The following is a 17015-nucleotide window of genomic DNA, read 5'->3' as shown; positions in this document are numbered from 1 at the left end:
ATCTTGACTGAATACTGTTCTCTTACACCTTTTTGAAGGTCATAAAGCCTACAAGCAATTGCAAAAGCTAGTATTTTGAAGCTTTAGTGCAAAATTCAGGCATAAAAAAATTAAAATTCTAAGAGTGGACTGAAATCATAAATAAAAATGATGCACAGTGATGCACAACCCCAAAAATATGACTACTCCTTGTTTTCTCTTTAAATCAGCTCTACGGCTCTAAAAAACCTCAGTGCTGAGAATGTATCAACTTAAATCTGCAGGGCTCAGGGATGAGGGAACAAGCAAAGTCTACCTGTGCCGAAGAAGCTGGCAAGGTCAGAAGGAGCCACCCTGCCATATAGACAAACTGACATGCCTTCAGCTGCTGAGTATCCAAGTATTCAAACACAGTTTGTTCCTTTGCCACAAGAGAGGTTTGCACAGAACAGCTATACTGTGGCACACTGCCTGTGGCACACTGAACACCAGCATTAGCCACAGCTCCCTTATCCAGCCCCGAGGAGGAAGCACAGCTCAGAGTGCCACACAAGAACCCTGACTGACTAAACCCCATTAATATGTGACATCTTTTAGAGGACAAGGGCTTGATCATTAGCCATCCTCTCCTCATGGTTACTGGGTCTGTGCAGGTCAGTACATAAATACCATATGTGTTTTGTACCTGTATCACTCACAAAGAACCATTTATGAGTATCAAAAAATCAACAAAAAGTAAATACTAACTCAGATGGTATCAGGCATGTTTGAATGGAGCAAGCCAACAAACCATTAACCTGTTCAATCCTGGAAGGACAAATCTAGTTGGTCTTCTCTGAACTTACCTCAAAAAGGTGTTGCAAAGGACTAGATTTTAGTTTTTCTTCGTTGCCAAAGGATTGGAAACCAACACCCAGTAAGCCTTGAATAACAATTACATATAGAGTTAGTCAACAGACCAGAGTATATTGACAGGTTATTTTTGTAAGTCTAGTCTTAACACTAACATTTTAAAAGAATATAATGGTGTATGCTACAAAAAGAAAATCAAAAGCATAACCTATTATTCCACTGCATAACCACCCCCCACTAGAAATATAACAGCTAGAAAATTGTAAGAAATACTATGTTGATTCCTCATGAAAGGAATTTGTGTTTCTAGACTTGTACAGGCAATTATCTTTCACACAGCAACAAGATGTAAATGAGAAGCCACACAGTGGAAACTGTCCAGCAACAGAACATACTCAAAAATCCTTGTTTTGCTTCCTCCCTTATGAGTATTATCATTTTAAGGACAATAAGAACTGGGATACAACACAGAATTCCTCATACCACACATGCAATGTTTTCAAGGGAAATTTTTGCTGCCTCTTAGAACATGCAGCTTTTTGTGAGCATCCAATTTAGTTTCAGGACTTTCCAAAAGCCATCTAAAAGGAAAAGTAATCCAAATCCCAATCTTTTTGTCTAAATGAAAAGATCCCATTAACTCCTTCAGTAATGCAGCAATATTAACCCATCAGCCTTTTAGACTATCTGAAACTGACTTTAAAGCCAGCTTATTCCTCTGAGCTGACAAGGACCAGGACTGATGTAGGAATAGGTATGCAGGTAGCCCTTTGGAAAACTCTCTGCAACTAAACAAATAGCACTATTTCAAGAATTCCCCTCTTAGAAACACTGAGTACAGAAGAAGGCATGGCAGACTTAAAGCAGAAAAACAGGTCAGTTTTGAGGAAATAAAATTAGTATTGTATTACTAATCCTATTGAAAAGAAGTTTAGTTAAGGACAGCTTGTTCTATGAGCAATCAGAGGCAGGTTTCCTAATGATCTCTCATAGATATAAGCACTATTCAGTGCTGACCTCACACTCCAATCTCCAGCACAACAGCCAGTCTTTATTCAACCCAAACACATTCTTCCACACATTTTCTGTCTTTCCCATATCATCCCCAGACCTTGCTACACTCACCAGCTAACGGCAAGATGCAGCCCACGTTGGAACTGATTCTGACTTAGAGGTGCTGATTGGTTAGCCAGCAGGCTAAACACAGAAGTTAACTCTCTCTCTCAGAGGTCAACACATTGTATTTCTACCCTTACTAGGCTGCCAACTGTCATAACGCCAAAAGAAATTAATTCTCATGGAAATATTTTTCTTTGCCAGACCTGGCTAAAGTTGCCCAATGGGGTCAAAATTTATTAGGAGCAGAGTGACAGGAAGACGGATGGACAGATAGTGTGACTGCATATGCTTTGTTACCTTAGGAAACCTGCCCCAAAACTGCCTGAAGGCTGAGGGCCTCTGCTACATTTCAGGAAAATATGTTTTCAATTCTTACATTTTAAGGCCTCTGACAATAGCAGTTGTAAAACCAGCTGACAGATCATTGATTACAGCACTGCTTCTGAGAAAGGACTATTACAGTAATACTGCTATGCTATAATTCTGTGAAGTAGGACCATTATTTGTTATAATTCTGCTATATATTTGAGCTGAGCCAGGCCAAATAGAGGGGAGTACCCACTTTGAAAAAAATAGTCAGAACTACTAGGTCAGAAGTATGATTCTAAGAGTTGTGTGCTGCACAAATGGCACACATGTAAATAACAGGTACTGTGATCATTATACCTTCAGGAACCTTTATATTAAAATACAAAAAATCCTTGATATTCAGACTTCAGAGTGCTACTTAGTATCTTCAAAGGCAGACTGAATGAGGTCAGCTGAGAAGCCTTTTATCCACACAGCATTTCACTGCTTAACTGCCATTGCCACATTCATTATACAATAGCATAGTGATAAAATTATGTCTAAGGGGCAAACATGAATGAAATATGCAAGTATGAAATTTACTCAATTTTTGGTGAACTCATTCTGTATTCAGTTCTTATGAAACAAATTATAAGCGAAACAAAGCTCTGCTATAAGCTATAGTTTCATGCTATCAGCTACAGAAACATGATCAGGAAAGACAAGCTGCAGGGGATATAGTTTAATAAAGAATGTTTTATGACCACTCTCACAGTACTGAGAATGTTACACTGCACTGTCTAAAACCCAGGAACTTAGTCTAGAATGACAACAGGTAGAACTGAATGTATTTTAGTTATCTACACTTATGAATCTGAACATAAAAGTGGAGTGAAAGTAGGGTACTGACTTTAAATTTTTAACCCAATTCTGTTCATAAAATTAATTCCTTGATGTCCCCAAAACCAGCAGTACCACTGAAACTGGAGGGGGCAGCATAAGGGCTGGAATAACCAAAAGTGACCACTTGACATTGCATTTTGTGCTTGCCACTTAAACATCAATAAGTGGACAGTTTCCAGAGCCTACTGCAAAAGTACTGGGGATTTCTATAGTTTTCAGAGGTGTACCATGTTTCAAGAATGAAGAAGTGGGCATGAGTGCCTTTTTTTAAATGCCAAAAAATATGCCAAAACCAGATTTTTGGGGGAAATTAGAAAAGGAGAGGAGAATATAGATGAATTTGAAATGCAAGATTAACAACAGAAATCAGCAAAGCTATGAATGCTATGGATGGGGCAGCTGCCATAAGAGGGACAGCTATGGATCCAGCAATAGGACATAAATGATCTCAGGTGTGGCAATAAATATTAAGCCATGCATCCTCAGGCTGCACTTGAAAGGACTTTTCAGTCCCCACTGATCTGATAATTTCAGAAGAGATGGGGGTGCCTATGTGTGTGCATACTGCACTGATAATCCTCCAGTCCCTATTCACTTGCACCTTCTCCATCTGCACACCTCTCTTCTGCTACACTGAAGCTGAATATTTTGGGGAAAGTATAGAGATATTTCTAAAGATATAAACTTTCTGGGCCACAATGTGCCAAAACACAGTTGTTGTGGAAATTAAGTTCTATGGATAATGAGAAAAGCAACAACAACAACAAACAACCAAACAACCCACCAAACCAAAGAACCCACAAACAAAAAAACCAAACCACCCCTGCCCCCAAAACCAAGCAACCAAAGAAACAACATCCAAACCCAAAACCCAAACCAAATCATATAACCCCCAAACCACACATTTAGTCTGAGAGAGAAGCTACTGAAGGACAGTTGGATAAAATTTGTCCTGTTATTTTTTCAGCATCAGTACAGATCATACTGCGGATGGATCAGTCTGGATTGTTTTGTTCAGATTTTTAAAGGAAATTAAACAATGTATTACCCCCATGGAAACAAGATATTATTGCTTATGAACACAGAGTGAATCCAATGGGTCTACTAAAACTGAAGCTGGAAACCTAGACCATACTATGCAGTAGAAAAGGGCACAGCATTAAAAAAAAAATTTGAAACATACCAAACTGCATGCCCCAGTCACCAAGGTAATTTATTCTCACTACTTCATGTCCCAGTGCTACTTTGAGATTTGCTATAAAATTCCCTGTTAATGAAACAAAAATGATATTATTATTCAGTTGTAGGTAGTCTCTCATCCCTATGGAACAGTTTTCTGGTTTTGTATCACCTGTATTCAAAACAAAGAGGAAAAGTAATCAGATGGAATACTCCAACTGAAAGCAGCAGTAGCAGTAATAGTAAAAAGCAAGTTCCTTTCTGAGCAAGAAAAGAAAAGCTGTGCATCTCAACAGTGCCACAAAATGTCTCACACAACAGGGACACAAACATACACAGGTGGATGGATGTACATGCACATATTGCAAAGTATAAGACCACAAGTGCCACAAAAAAGTGGCATTATACATAATTTCATCACAGTCAGGCATCCTCATACCAGGTTAGGCAAGCACTCAAAATTGACAAACTGCTGTTCATTGTGATGCTAAAAAGAGAACATCAAGCCCTGAGTCTCCATAGACTGCTGGAGCAGCTCTGAGCTCTGCACTTAACAGACTATGCTACGAACTTGCCATATCATGTAAGGACATATAAATAAGTTCCATCTGCTCTCACAACAAAAGCCCTTCATCTCTCCCCTGAGCTTAGTTATAACCTTAGAATTACAAAGAAGAAATACCCACATTCCTTCCTCTATTTTCCTGTGCTTTAAGGGTACTTTTTAATTACAACTCTGCTGTAAAGGATGCAGAAAGCTCTCTCTTCTCGTGTTGTTATAACACCACATTATAGCTTGCAGTTACTTCCAATTCCATTCTCTGTAATTAATTAATTGTCTTACTCTGGGACAAACATTGCTCTACAGAACTGCTTCTGAAAGTGGGTTTTTTTTATGTAACAAAGGATCCAGAAATGGAACATAAAAAAAAACCCAAAATACATCACTTCACTCAACTATCTGTTCATGGAAGAAGCAATTATTTTATTACTTTACATAATTAATAACTATAAATGATTAAGTATAATTTTAAAACTGATAGATTATCAGACACACAGATTTTGTAGGATCTTCTGTTACAACCTACTACTTTTTATTGTGAGATCAGGAAATGAGGGACAAATACATTTTTCCATATACCATTAGAGCACTTCAGTAGAAATTTATTATTTATTCTATTAGAAATTACATGAACTGTCTCAGTAATACTGGCATAAAGTAATTAGCATATAAAAGCAAGCTTTTTGCAGGACAGCCACCAAGACATAATGATCTGAACTGTTTTGCAGTCCAGTACAAATTGAGAATTTAAAATTCAAAGGACTCTCATAACACCTCAATGAAAACTGCCTTGGGTGTCTTCGAAGACCAATTTTAAGCTACTTCATTTAATATTCACAGTCGTAAAACTAGATTGTGTGTGACTTAATAAATCTGCCAGCAACACACCACGTTCTTTTCTTCCCTGCATAATGAGCAGAAAGGTTTTAATTAGCAAGTGGAGCCTGATGGGGGCCACTCACACCCAAGGAGGGAGATGTTAGCAGTGCTCCCCTGCCCAGTGAGGCAGGCAGACAAAGCAGCCCTCCCAGGAGGCAGGGAAATGCACACTCACCTACTATGGTGGAACGCAGATGTCCTATGTGAAACTTCTTGGCAATATTAGGGGAGCTGTAACAGATTTTAACAAATAACGTTTGTGCAGTGGACAAAACTGACAGATCACCAAGTTAAAAGAATTCAACTTGTGCATCTAGTAGAGCTGAAATAAAAGCTCCATTTCCAAATTTTCCCATAAGATTCCCTGATTAGCTTCTGTCCTAGACAGCAAGTTTTCCTATCCAACCAGCTTTCCCTCCAGTATCAGTTAACAGACAGTGCTGTGGTTAAACCAACCCACAAACAACAAAAAAAAAAATCTAACCAAAGCCCAGTCATGTTGATGAGAACCAAAAGCATCTTCTCACTTTTCACAAGTTTTGGACATAGGGATCATTCTCCTCATGTCTCTTCCAGAGATAAATCAGACTGAGAGATTTTGTGTACAAGGATCAGTAACCAAAATCATATCTTTCCAGCAATGCCCACCCCCATAAAGAAAAAACAAAAAAACAGCTCTCTACACAATTGTTTGCCCAGATAAGAAAAAAGAAAGTTCAGCTATGAAAATCCAACCTCCAAATTAAAGCCAAGTTCTTACTTTCTACAGCTATCAAAGACTGCACACGGAATATTACTCACAAAAATATTTATACAAAAAAAAAAGTTTGAGTCAGCCACTTTTCTTTCTATGAGTAGGTGACTATCAACAAAACTGCACTGGAAAAATATTTTGGGGGCTGCAATTAAGAAATACCCGCCAGCTTTAACGAGTCAGGGAAGAAGGTATTAAGGTGAAAAAAAGAAATTCATTAGTGCCTGGAAATCCAGATTTTGTTTCTTCATAACAAAATAAAAGGAAGCTTTCTTAAAAGCTGAATGCTATCATGTGTTAAATGAGAATATTCTTAATGGAGGGCTATGTAAGGCATGAACTCCTTAAATACCAAAAACATGTTCTGGGAAAAAGCCTCAAATCCCTGAATATTACTTATATTCTACTTGGTGAATATATCAAGAGTCAAATACAACTAAATATAATACTGGTTAATATGGTTTAACACCACAGGCACCACACTTTACAGCAATGAATATCAACCAGAAAATATCAACCAATCAGCAGACACAGCACTTGTCTCAAAGGACCCCTCAGATGTGCTTACCTGAACTCAATCACTGCCTTTTGTCTGGGGACTGGAGAGAAAAGTTCACTTTTTACTCCATACTCTGAGCCATCTTTCCACACCTGCTGCAGCACAGTCTAAAGCACAATTAAAAACAAAACAAACAAACAAAAAAAAAAACCCAACAAAACAAAAAAAATCCACACAAAAGAGTTTCATTAACAGAAGGCATTGCCAGGAAAACTGTTTGTCATCCACAAGAGACTGATCCCACATCCTTTATTCACATTAGTAATTAGATGGCTAGTTTGCCAAGCAAGCAAGGTTTCATAAGCAGATAAAAATGTCACTGACTTTTAAAAGCTATACCTGATCGAATAAAAAAAAAAAATCAAAAAGAAATTGCAGGCAAAGTTCTGGTGAAAATTAAGGCTGAATTTTGTGAAAACTTTCTAGTGTTTTAGTGCCAGAGAAAGCCAACTCTTCCACCCTAACATGTCCAAACAACTCTTCTTTCTCTCTCCCACCTGCAAGTCTGTAAGGCCGGTATGAATGATCTGTACTAAAATATGTCTGCTTTGAAAGTCTGGAGGCTGTGTAAAATACATTAAAATGTTCCTCAAGACAGTTTGTGTGAGTTTTGTCAGTAATGTGCTCATAGCACCAAGTCAGCCCCTACATAAACTGAAATGTGTAATGTCACACAGGCCAATGCACCAAAGACCTAATCTCTGAAGCTGCCTGAACTGGACAAGCTTCCTGAAGATAACAGAAGCCTTTAACAAAGTGAAATAAAGTAGAAATTTCTAATTTTTCTCACTCAAAAAAATCATTAAAATTTTTCTGCAACTGTTTTTTTTTAAAGAAACACCATGTAAAAAAAGCCTATAATTCTGGTTTTATTATGACACCTAAGAAAGCAAGCTAGACACATACACAAAATTGACCTATAGACCTATTCTCTAATAGCCATTGGCTTGGTTACAATGTGTATGTGTACTTCGGTCAGAAATACATCTTCCCTCTGGGATTTTTTTCCCCTTGATTTTTTTTTCCCCCCCAGCAAAGTGTGTAACTAAAGATCTGCTATCAAATACTTCTAGGTCAGATAAAACCAAGAGTATTTACAAGATGAAAACTCTTGAGTTGTATCCTGTAAAAACTCAAAGTAGATGTAAATAAGCCTGCATTTTAAAGCAGAGAGATGAAAATGTAGAGTTATGATTATTAGTGAACAGTAGATGCATTGTTTCCTCAGAAGAGGAAACTTTCTTGAGCCTCATTTCAAATTCTAGGCCTACATAACAAATCACCAACAGGGATCTTCAGAGAAAACTTGTGAAGGACAATTTTACATAGAAAATTCCTCCCTAAGACAACAGTAGGCATTCTATAGTTTTATACTGAGAAACGTTATTTTTACCTTAAAGCACTTGAAAGACACTACTCACCTTTGCTAATAATTCCCTGTTTATTGTAAAATTCACTGTTCCAGGACCAGCACTGATTGCGCTCACTACTGAATCACATTTTAGCTAAAAAAATAAAACAAAACAAACTTTAAATGAAAACAAGTGAACTGGAAAACTGTCATTCAATCCACTGCGAATATTAATTTAATCCACTGTAAACATTAAATGTTATTTATTTGTTTGAGGCAATCATAAAGGGATCATTTCATCAATGCTGTTGGAAAAGGGACAATTTTAGTATTTCCCATTCATGCTTAATAAGCTCTGAATACAACTCAGCTTGAAATGCCACACATATGTTCCATTTCAGACCCTGCCTGTGCACAGCCTGTGCTTCCTTTTGAGCAGTAGTTGAACTCTTTGTACAGACAAAAGCTGAGATACATTTGACAACTTACACAGTACCTGCCAGCACTTAACAAAAAAAAAAAAAAAGTTAAGTGACAACATTCTGCGGCACCCGATGTCACAAAATAAAGATATTAAAGGCAAATTTATTAAAAATTTCATTTACAATTTCCATAAGGCACATGTCTTGAAAATTCTGAACCTGTAAGGCATATTTGGCCAACCAACCCCTAATGTCAACAGAAATTTGGGTCTTCACAGGCCAAGAGCTTTGGATCTCAACCTGTCAAGTTTGAAAGTTTCTTACTAAACTAGCTGTCTTTCATAGTGAAGAAGTTGTATAAAAAAGGAAGAAAAGGGATGGAAAGCAAATAAAAAAATATGACACAATCACCTTCTCACTTGGTCAGTATCTACGAGAGGGGCAAGCTACACTCATGCTGAAGCTCATCACCACGAAGAGGAAATTGTACCCCCATGCTAGGTCTCCAGCTTAGACAGTGACCTATGCAGGAGAAATCATAGCTAGCTTTGAAATTCTTTTATTTTCACAAACTCTGCTAACAACAAATTCCAATGCTAACTCCCAAGCTACGTGAAAAGAACCATTTACTGTGTTGACACTGAATTTTCCACCTTACTGTTTTACAAATGGTCCTTTCTACTTATGGGGCAGAGAGAGAACAGAAATACCCACTGGACCTTCTCCACAACCTTTGTTCACATAAATGTTTTCCACATAATCTTAATATTGTCACATCAGTAGTTTTTAAAAAGAGTGTTCATTTGTCCTCTCCACAGCTTTAACCACCTCTTCTCCAAGTGCCCTGTGATTCCTTTAGTAACGAGATGTCCCTGTGCCCAAGGCTTGGACTAGGATGTCACTGGGCAGCACAGAAGCACTAAAAAAACCCAATACAACCTCCCCTCCCCAAAGAGGTAACAATACAAAAATGGAACAGGAATCAGGCAGCCAGATGAAATCAAAAGCCCATGGAAACAAGACCCTTCTGACTTTCTAAAAGACAACTTTCAGTTCTTCAGAGCACACTGCTCATCTATTGTCTCATGGCCCTACTGTTTAGGCTATTTTAGGCAACTGGAAAAACTTCCATCTTTTTGCCTAACCCAATTACCTGTATTTCAAACATTGTGGCCCATTTCCTCAGAAGTGACTAAGAGCATTCTGTTGAACCTTGGGGCACTCCATCAACTGCTTATCATGACAAAAACCAGTAACTGCCTGCATTTTTCTGTCTCTGATAGTTTTTGATACATGGTTATATTTTGCTGGTTTATACACTTCTTACCTTCTTTGGAGATGACAAGACCACTCTAAACAAGTTAAACTAAATGCATCTCATTCATTGACCACCTAACAAAAACCACTCCTTATAGATTATGGATTTTTATTTTCCTTTGTGTAGCTGGCATAGTCTATTCAGTTTGGGGGCTTGTATTGATGGTCTGTTCGTCTTTACCGTTAAAATTGCTCCTCCATGTAAAGGCTGTAGGGCTAAATGTTTCAGGATTATTTACTGAGCCACAAACAATAAAGAAGGGAGGAAACCTGCAGCTTCCTAAGCCCTGGGAATAGCAGCTGTTTTTAAAATGGCACACAAGGAAAAAAAAACAACTTCTTACTGTGATGATACAGTCATTGAAACAGATTTAGAGGGAGGCTGTCAAGTCCTTGAAAGCTTTTAACACCTCACTGGATTTCCAAAGACCTCAGCAACTTCATCCAAAACACCTGCACTGGGGAGGATATGGGAACAGCTAACTTCCTGAGGTCCTTTCCAACCTGAATAATTTCATGCTTCTAGACAATCTCTTAATTGTTTCAGAACTTTTGGTTACATATCTGTGCATTGTCAATTCTTCTTCCACCCGAATCAGAGTATTTATTTTGCTAGAACAGGTCTAAGACATGGACAGCTTCAACACCTCAGCAGCGAAGAATGGCTTGAGAAATAGTTTAGCTCCTCACCAGTATCATAACTGGCTTTATTTGTCCCTTTTTTCAGTATTAACACCCCAGCTACTGCCATTTCCCAAACTAGCACACCTGAAAAAATTGCTGTTCCAAGAAAACTATTTCAAGCAGGCAGGGATATGAAACTTAGGCCCGCTTGTCTCAGAGGGCAACTTTATCCATTGGCTTTCCAGAGCTGGGTTTTGCAGTCTGGTTTTCCAAGCTAACACACATTCAACTTCTTCCTCAAGTGCTGGGCAGCAGCACAGGCCTCAGCACACCCTTTAGACACCCACCCAACTTCACCAGCACTGTTTACTTCATACTGTTTGAAAACAACAATTTCACAAGAACCTTAACCAAAGCTGCTTCTCTAATCTCTGTGAAGATGCTGTGTACAATTACAGTAAGTACAGCCACTACTCTGACCCAAAGAAACACTTGCAGAAAGAATACTTCTTTATCTTATTATGCCCCTTACACCTCTAGTCTGTAAGTTCATTATTACATACACACATGTGATGAATTCATGAGCATACCCTCTCAGCAAGCTGCTGGGCTTGAAGATGCAGGTCCTGTGCTGAGCAATCACCAGAACTATTTTCTATTACAGAAGCAACAGAGAGCTGGAAATCTGCAACATGCCTGAAAAAAACCAAAAAACAAACAACAAACCAACATAGGAAAATTGAGAAAAAAACCTGCAGGGGAGATTTGGCAGATCCACACTGACTCTGCATATGAGAAATGCAATTGCCAAGCATAACCCAGCCACAAATATCTGAATATTCACTATATTTAGAAAGCTGGATGAGAAGGCCGAACATCACTTTTGCTCTAATACAATCAGAAAGTAGGTATGGTGAGAACATGATGGTGTTCAAAATAAACAAAAACCATGCTCAAGAATAAGTAAAATTTACTTGCTAACATTATTGCAACTCTTGAGCAGGACAGTGAAGAAAAAAAAACCCATATAACTTCACATTGGCTCTAAGCAGTTTCACATTCAGATCATCAGTGTTGAAGCATTTGCCATCCATGCACGGCCAGTAATTTGTACAGGCTTGTAAGCAATTATATTTACTTTGAGCTTTCTTGAAAAAATAAAAGGATTTAATTCAATTGAGCTATCTTATAATTGCATTGGTATAAATGGTTTTGGATTTTTCTATTTTTTCCCCTGAAGTTTTGTTAAGCTTTTGCAATAACAGGCATGACATAAAATAATAAAACGTGACCAACATTGTAAGAAAAAGGTAAACAACTACCGTTTTTTGGAGACAGGAACTGCAGATATGGACTTTATTAGATTCTCTGGTGGCAGATCCAAAACTTTAGAAAGCTAAATTGAAAAATTAAGAAAAAAAATGACTTAAGCAAAAAGACAAAGATCCAAGGAAAAATACTGCTCCCTGTTTAAATACTCATGGGGGATGCACCTTTTACACTTGAAATCTAATTTCAGCCCAGGTAAAAACAGCAAAGACTTCATAGCTATTATGAACACTACAATAAAATAGAAACCTAAGAGGTGTTAAGGGAGCCTTGGAAAAAAGGCAAGGCAAAACAACACAGAAAGTTGATTTTTTTTTTTTTTCTCACGAAGAACCCCACGGAACCCTTTATGGACTGCAGTAGTAATGGAATGACAGAATGGTTTGGATTGGCAGGGACCTTAAAGAACACCTCGTTCCATCCCCTGCCATGTGCAGGGACACCTTACAGAGCAGGCCAGGCTGAGAGCCCATCCTCTCATGCCTGGAGCACTCCCAGGGATGACGGCCATGCCGCCATCCAGCCCTCCCTGCCTCCCTCACACCCTCACCCCATCCCAATCCCAGGGGGAGCCCCAGAGCGCGCCCCGGGAAGGGGCGGGCCGGGACAGCGCGCGCCAAGCCCGCGGCTGCGGGTCGCGCCCACTATGAGCCGCCCGGGCAGGGGGGACCCGTAGTGAGGGCACGGAGGGGACACCTGGCTCAGGGAGCACTCCCGCTAGACGCCAGCCGTGGGAAGGAGCTGTGCGTACCTGAGAAGCAATGGTCCTCCGGAAGGAACATGCTGCCATGGCCACACCGCCTAGCGGAAGCTCCAGGGCCGACCCTTATCCCCCCCGCCCCACTCCTTTCCGCCCGCCCAGGGGCGGGCTGGGCCGTACCATTCCCAGGCTACAGGGGGAGGAGGAGGCCATTCGTTGCGCTGGGGGTGGAGGAACCACGCAGCGCAGCGCAGACGGGGCTGTACCACTGCTCAGGGAAAGGGGGGGTGGGCAGCGGCGCGGGGACGCTCAGGGAGGTGGGCGGTGCGTCGGGAGCGCGCGTGTGCGACGCCTCCTGCTCCTCCTGTTGCTGCTCTCCGGCACCGGCGGGCGCGGGGCGACATGAGCACGTGCTCTGTATCCAAGGTGAGGAGCGGGACGGAGCGGGGGGGCTCCCCAGGGAGCAGCGTGGCCTGTGGGAGCTGGACCCGCGGCGCCCTCCGCCGCGTCCTGCGCCTGCTCCTTTTCCCGCTTCATCCCGCCGCTGCCCTTCCCGCCTCCCTGGTGCCCAGGCTCCCGGTTGCCCTGTTCCGCTGCCCGCCCCTTCCCAAAGCCTTGCTGGCTCCTCATCTATGCCCGGCCTCGCTTTGCCCAAGGCGCTGTTTGTCCTCTCCGCGGTCCCACAGGTCTCGGAGTATCCTGGGTTGGAAGGGAGCCTCAAGGACCAGCGCTTATCCCTGCACAGAGCACTCCTAGAGTTACACCATGAGTGCTGAGGGACCCCAGTGTTACCTGCCCGCTGCCTTCCTTCTACAAAAAATCCCATTCTTACTTTCAGTAATCTCCCCCAGAACAGAGCCTGGGGTATGTGGCTGAAGGTTTTGTCACTTCCAGGTGAAGTCTGCGGATAGTACTTTCATCAGAGCGTCAATGAATAGCGAGACTTGAAAAGTTGGAATGAAACACTTAGTTCATCTCTTGCTTGGTCATGCAGTGAATAACAGCAGTGGTTCACAGCGTGTTTTATCAGCAGGGGAAGGCTCCTGCTCCTCCCATTGTTTTTCACTGAGTTGTGATATGCAGCTGCCTCCTTTGGTGCAGAAGGCACTGTGCAGGTGATTGCTTCCAGAAGTGAAGTGCTTCCAAACAAACTTAAGAGTTCATCTGAAACAGCTGGATTTCACTTTTGACAATGACTGTTGCCTGATAGTTTGGCAGTGAATCATGTCCCTTCACCTTGCCTCCCGCATCTTATATGTAATACTTCTTTGCAGTTCTATATTCCAGTTTTATTCCATTTGATTCTCAGCCACATTTAGTGGTGTGGAAAAGCCAATGCTTGCAAAGCATTCATTGTGTTTGGTTTGATTAAGCATCCATTCTTCTTTTTTGTATATGACTTATACTTTCGATGGCCAATTCCATTTGTGCATGCAGCAGCACAAATAAATCCGTAGGACATCTTTTTGCAGTGGAATTGTTCCAGAGTGTTTAGCACTTGTGGAGTAACCACTACTTTTGTCCAGCTGTTTTTAAATCTTCCTTAATACAGGTGGTAAAATGGAAGGTGTCTGAAGGCACCTCCGCTTCATGAGGCTGTTTTTCAGAGGGGGTCAATATAAATGTTGGTGTTTTACTGTAATTTCTTATTTGTGGAAGAAAGGAAATAACATGACTAAGGTTACTCAACAGACTGATGACTGTGATCCAAACTGAACGTACCTCTGGTGTTTGATTTTCACTACATCATTCTTCATTTAGTGTCTGAACTATGCTAGGTTGAGTTCAGCAGTCCTTGTATAAGCATCTCCATTGAGAAATACGGGATTGAATCAGTCTGTTTATTTCCAACACTTAGGTGTTTCCTTCCCCCTTGCTGCAGCACAAGAACCTCGCATGAGAGTTGGTCAGTGCAATAACTCTTCAGAAGAGATGAACTTCTATAGAGAGGATGGGGGAAGAAATTTCAGATTTTCTAGAAGAAATGAAAAAAAATCTTCAAGAACTCAAAGCTTAATACTTGAGTGATGAAATAGGTCTAACTGGGGGATTACTTCTCTCTACAGGAATTTGTTGGAACAGGGGGTTTTATATGAACCTTTTCCCAGCCATTTGTCATTCTGCTTCTGACCACCTACTTTTTTGAGTTGGGATGCAGTTCACTGTGGCTTGGACATATAATTTCCTTTTATAAGTGACTGAATAATGCTCATTGCAATACTCTGGATTGAGTTTTCAGTTAATCTCTACCTCTCACCTTTTGTTTTGTATTTATCTGAAACTGTACGGAGAAAACCATACTGATGTGTCCCCAGGGAATAATTTCCTTTTCATTCTAAACTTCTTGGAGGTTTTGAGACATTTAAAGAATCTGCTGCTGGCCCAGTTGATGGTTGAATTGCAAAACATAGTGGAAAGATGAAAAAATTCTTACCAAGTGTGCTGGGTTACTGCTTCCACTAGTGTTCCACCTTGAAGCACAAATACAAAGGGGCAATATGTAACTTGATATTCTTAAGAGGCTGGCAATTCAGTGCAAATTGTTGGTTTAATGGAGCACTGAAATAAAAGAACAATAAAGTGGCCTCTGCAGCCAGTCAGATTGATGCTTGTATTGAAGTCTGTTTGGGGTTTTTTTGCTGTTCTCTAGGGCTGCTTTGTCTTTAAACCAAGTACCAAGAAGAGAAGATTACCTGATAAAACAGGTTAGTGCATTTTCATTTATGTTTCTGTTTTTGAGAGGGGTTAGTCCTGAAAGTTTCATCATATCTGATTTGAGTTCATATCGTGAGTTCTGTCATAGCTGTGTGAGCTTTTCTCTTACTGCTTGATTGCTGAAAACTCATTTCTTCGGAGAAATGCAAGCAAATTATTGGCTAGAGTAAATGCTGGGTTTTTCTTATCTCCAGCAATCAAGATTGTATAGCCATCCTTGTCTTTGCACTTTTTTTTACAGGAGAACTCCTCACCATGTTAGCATAAGTATTTTGCTAACAGTCAAACAATTCAACTGAAGGTCTGAATGAGCCATTTTTAAGCGCTGGGAGTCAGAAATTATATCCCATCCTTAAATCTCACATTTTGTGTTTTATATACTAAATACATTAGGTATTTTGCCTAAGTTTCTTTTGGAAAAGAAGGAAGAAAAGCCATTTGTGTCTTCTGTCCACTACATTTTGCTGTGGATAGCAAATATTTGCTATACGTTTTCTCTAGATGTGTATGCACATCTGTTTTCATTTGAGGACTGACTCTTCTTGGAACCAGAAATAATGTACCTTAAATAATTGCTACTTGCAACTCAGTTGGGAAACTTAATGTTTTTATTCCCAAGTTAAACTACTTTTATCATCATTAGAGCTGTCAAAAAGTTTGACAATTTATATGAAAAAGATGGAGAGGAAAGTAATGAGGTCAGATTTTTGTCATTGCAGCAACCAAGGCCTATGCACTTAGACCACAATCAAATTTTTCCCCTTACTGGATACTATGTTTTTGTTTTTGTGAGATTAGACATACTTGGATAAACTACTAAGCATATTGTTCTAATTAGCAAATGCTATGAGGTGGAAAAATAAATTTGACTGGACTAGGCCTAGAAGAGAGAGGCAGAGCACACAGTTTCAGAGCAGTTGATTAGAGTGGTGTTCTAAAACATGTACTTGGATGTGCATCTGTCCAGTCTGGAAGCCCAGTCCTGTCCAATGGGAAGCTTCAGTTGAGGAACTCCTCTGCATCAATAGTTGATAATACTGTCACACCCCGCAAAAGGCCTTTTGAGGACATTTGCACCTATAGTTTGAGTTTTGGTAGTGAAAAAAGGATGTTAGGCCTTGGTATGTTACCAGATAATGTGGTGGCTGGATTTTCTTCAACTAAAAGTCTATGATCTGTGTAATCAGAGTTGGTTATGTATTCCAGGTGATTTTTCTTAGGGATACAAATGAGGGAGACAATGAAAATGGAGGTGGAGGGATGTCTTTCATTTGTCATTTACAGACCTGTTTTGGGTGGGTTTAGTGCTTTGGGAGGTTATGCTCATCAACTGGCTCTTCTCTAGAGATCAAGCCACTGTTGGTATTCCATTAAATGGCACCCAAGTGGACCCACAAAGCTTTCTTAAACAAGAGCAAGATGATGATGATGATGTTTGTTTTACTTTATTGTTAAAGGCTATTTGCTCTGATTTAGTCTTTAG

General features: G+C 40.2%; 2 protein-coding genes across 6 annotated transcripts in view; one reads left to right on the top strand and one right to left on the bottom strand.

Annotated features, from left to right (window-relative positions):
- The window catches only part of RARS2 (arginyl-tRNA synthetase 2, mitochondrial), a 29445-nt gene extending 16442 nt beyond the window's left edge, over nucleotides 1-13003 (bottom strand). Inside the window, exons 1-8 of one of the 2 annotated variants that reach the window (XM_009093830.4) lie at nucleotides 12869-13003; nucleotides 12111-12184; nucleotides 11379-11484; nucleotides 8496-8579; nucleotides 7084-7181; nucleotides 5937-5992; nucleotides 4325-4408; nucleotides 825-901 (exon numbers count right to left, since the gene is read on the bottom strand). In XM_009093830.4, the coding sequence (XP_009092078.1) occupies nucleotides 825-901; nucleotides 4325-4408; nucleotides 5937-5992; nucleotides 7084-7181; nucleotides 8496-8579; nucleotides 11379-11484; nucleotides 12111-12184; nucleotides 12869-12907 (618 nt within the window). In that variant the 5' untranslated portion in view covers nucleotides 12908-13003. The remainder of the gene's footprint in view (nucleotides 1-824; nucleotides 902-4324; nucleotides 4409-5936; nucleotides 5993-7083; nucleotides 7182-8495; nucleotides 8580-11378; nucleotides 11485-12110; nucleotides 12185-12868) is intronic. The other variant, XM_050972376.1, reaches the window with a different exon arrangement.
- A 107-nt stretch (nucleotides 13004-13110) lies between these two features.
- The window catches only part of ORC3 (origin recognition complex subunit 3), a 35288-nt gene continuing 31383 nt past the window's right edge, over nucleotides 13111-17015 (top strand). For all 4 annotated transcript variants that reach the window (XM_050972563.1, XM_050972562.1, XM_050972561.1 and 1 more), the window contains exons 1-2: nucleotides 13111-13243; nucleotides 15468-15522. In XM_050972563.1, the coding sequence (XP_050828520.1) occupies nucleotides 13220-13243; nucleotides 15468-15522 (79 nt within the window). In that variant the 5' untranslated portion in view covers nucleotides 13111-13219. The remainder of the gene's footprint in view (nucleotides 13244-15467; nucleotides 15523-17015) is intronic.

The sequence above is a fragment of the Serinus canaria genome, chromosome 3, assembly GCF_022539315.1.
Source record: "Serinus canaria isolate serCan28SL12 chromosome 3, serCan2020, whole genome shotgun sequence".
Taxonomy (NCBI): Eukaryota; Metazoa; Chordata; class Aves; order Passeriformes; family Fringillidae; genus Serinus; species Serinus canaria.
The sequence above is the reverse complement of the archived record's forward strand: the minus strand, read 5'-3'. Positions and strand labels throughout refer to the sequence as shown.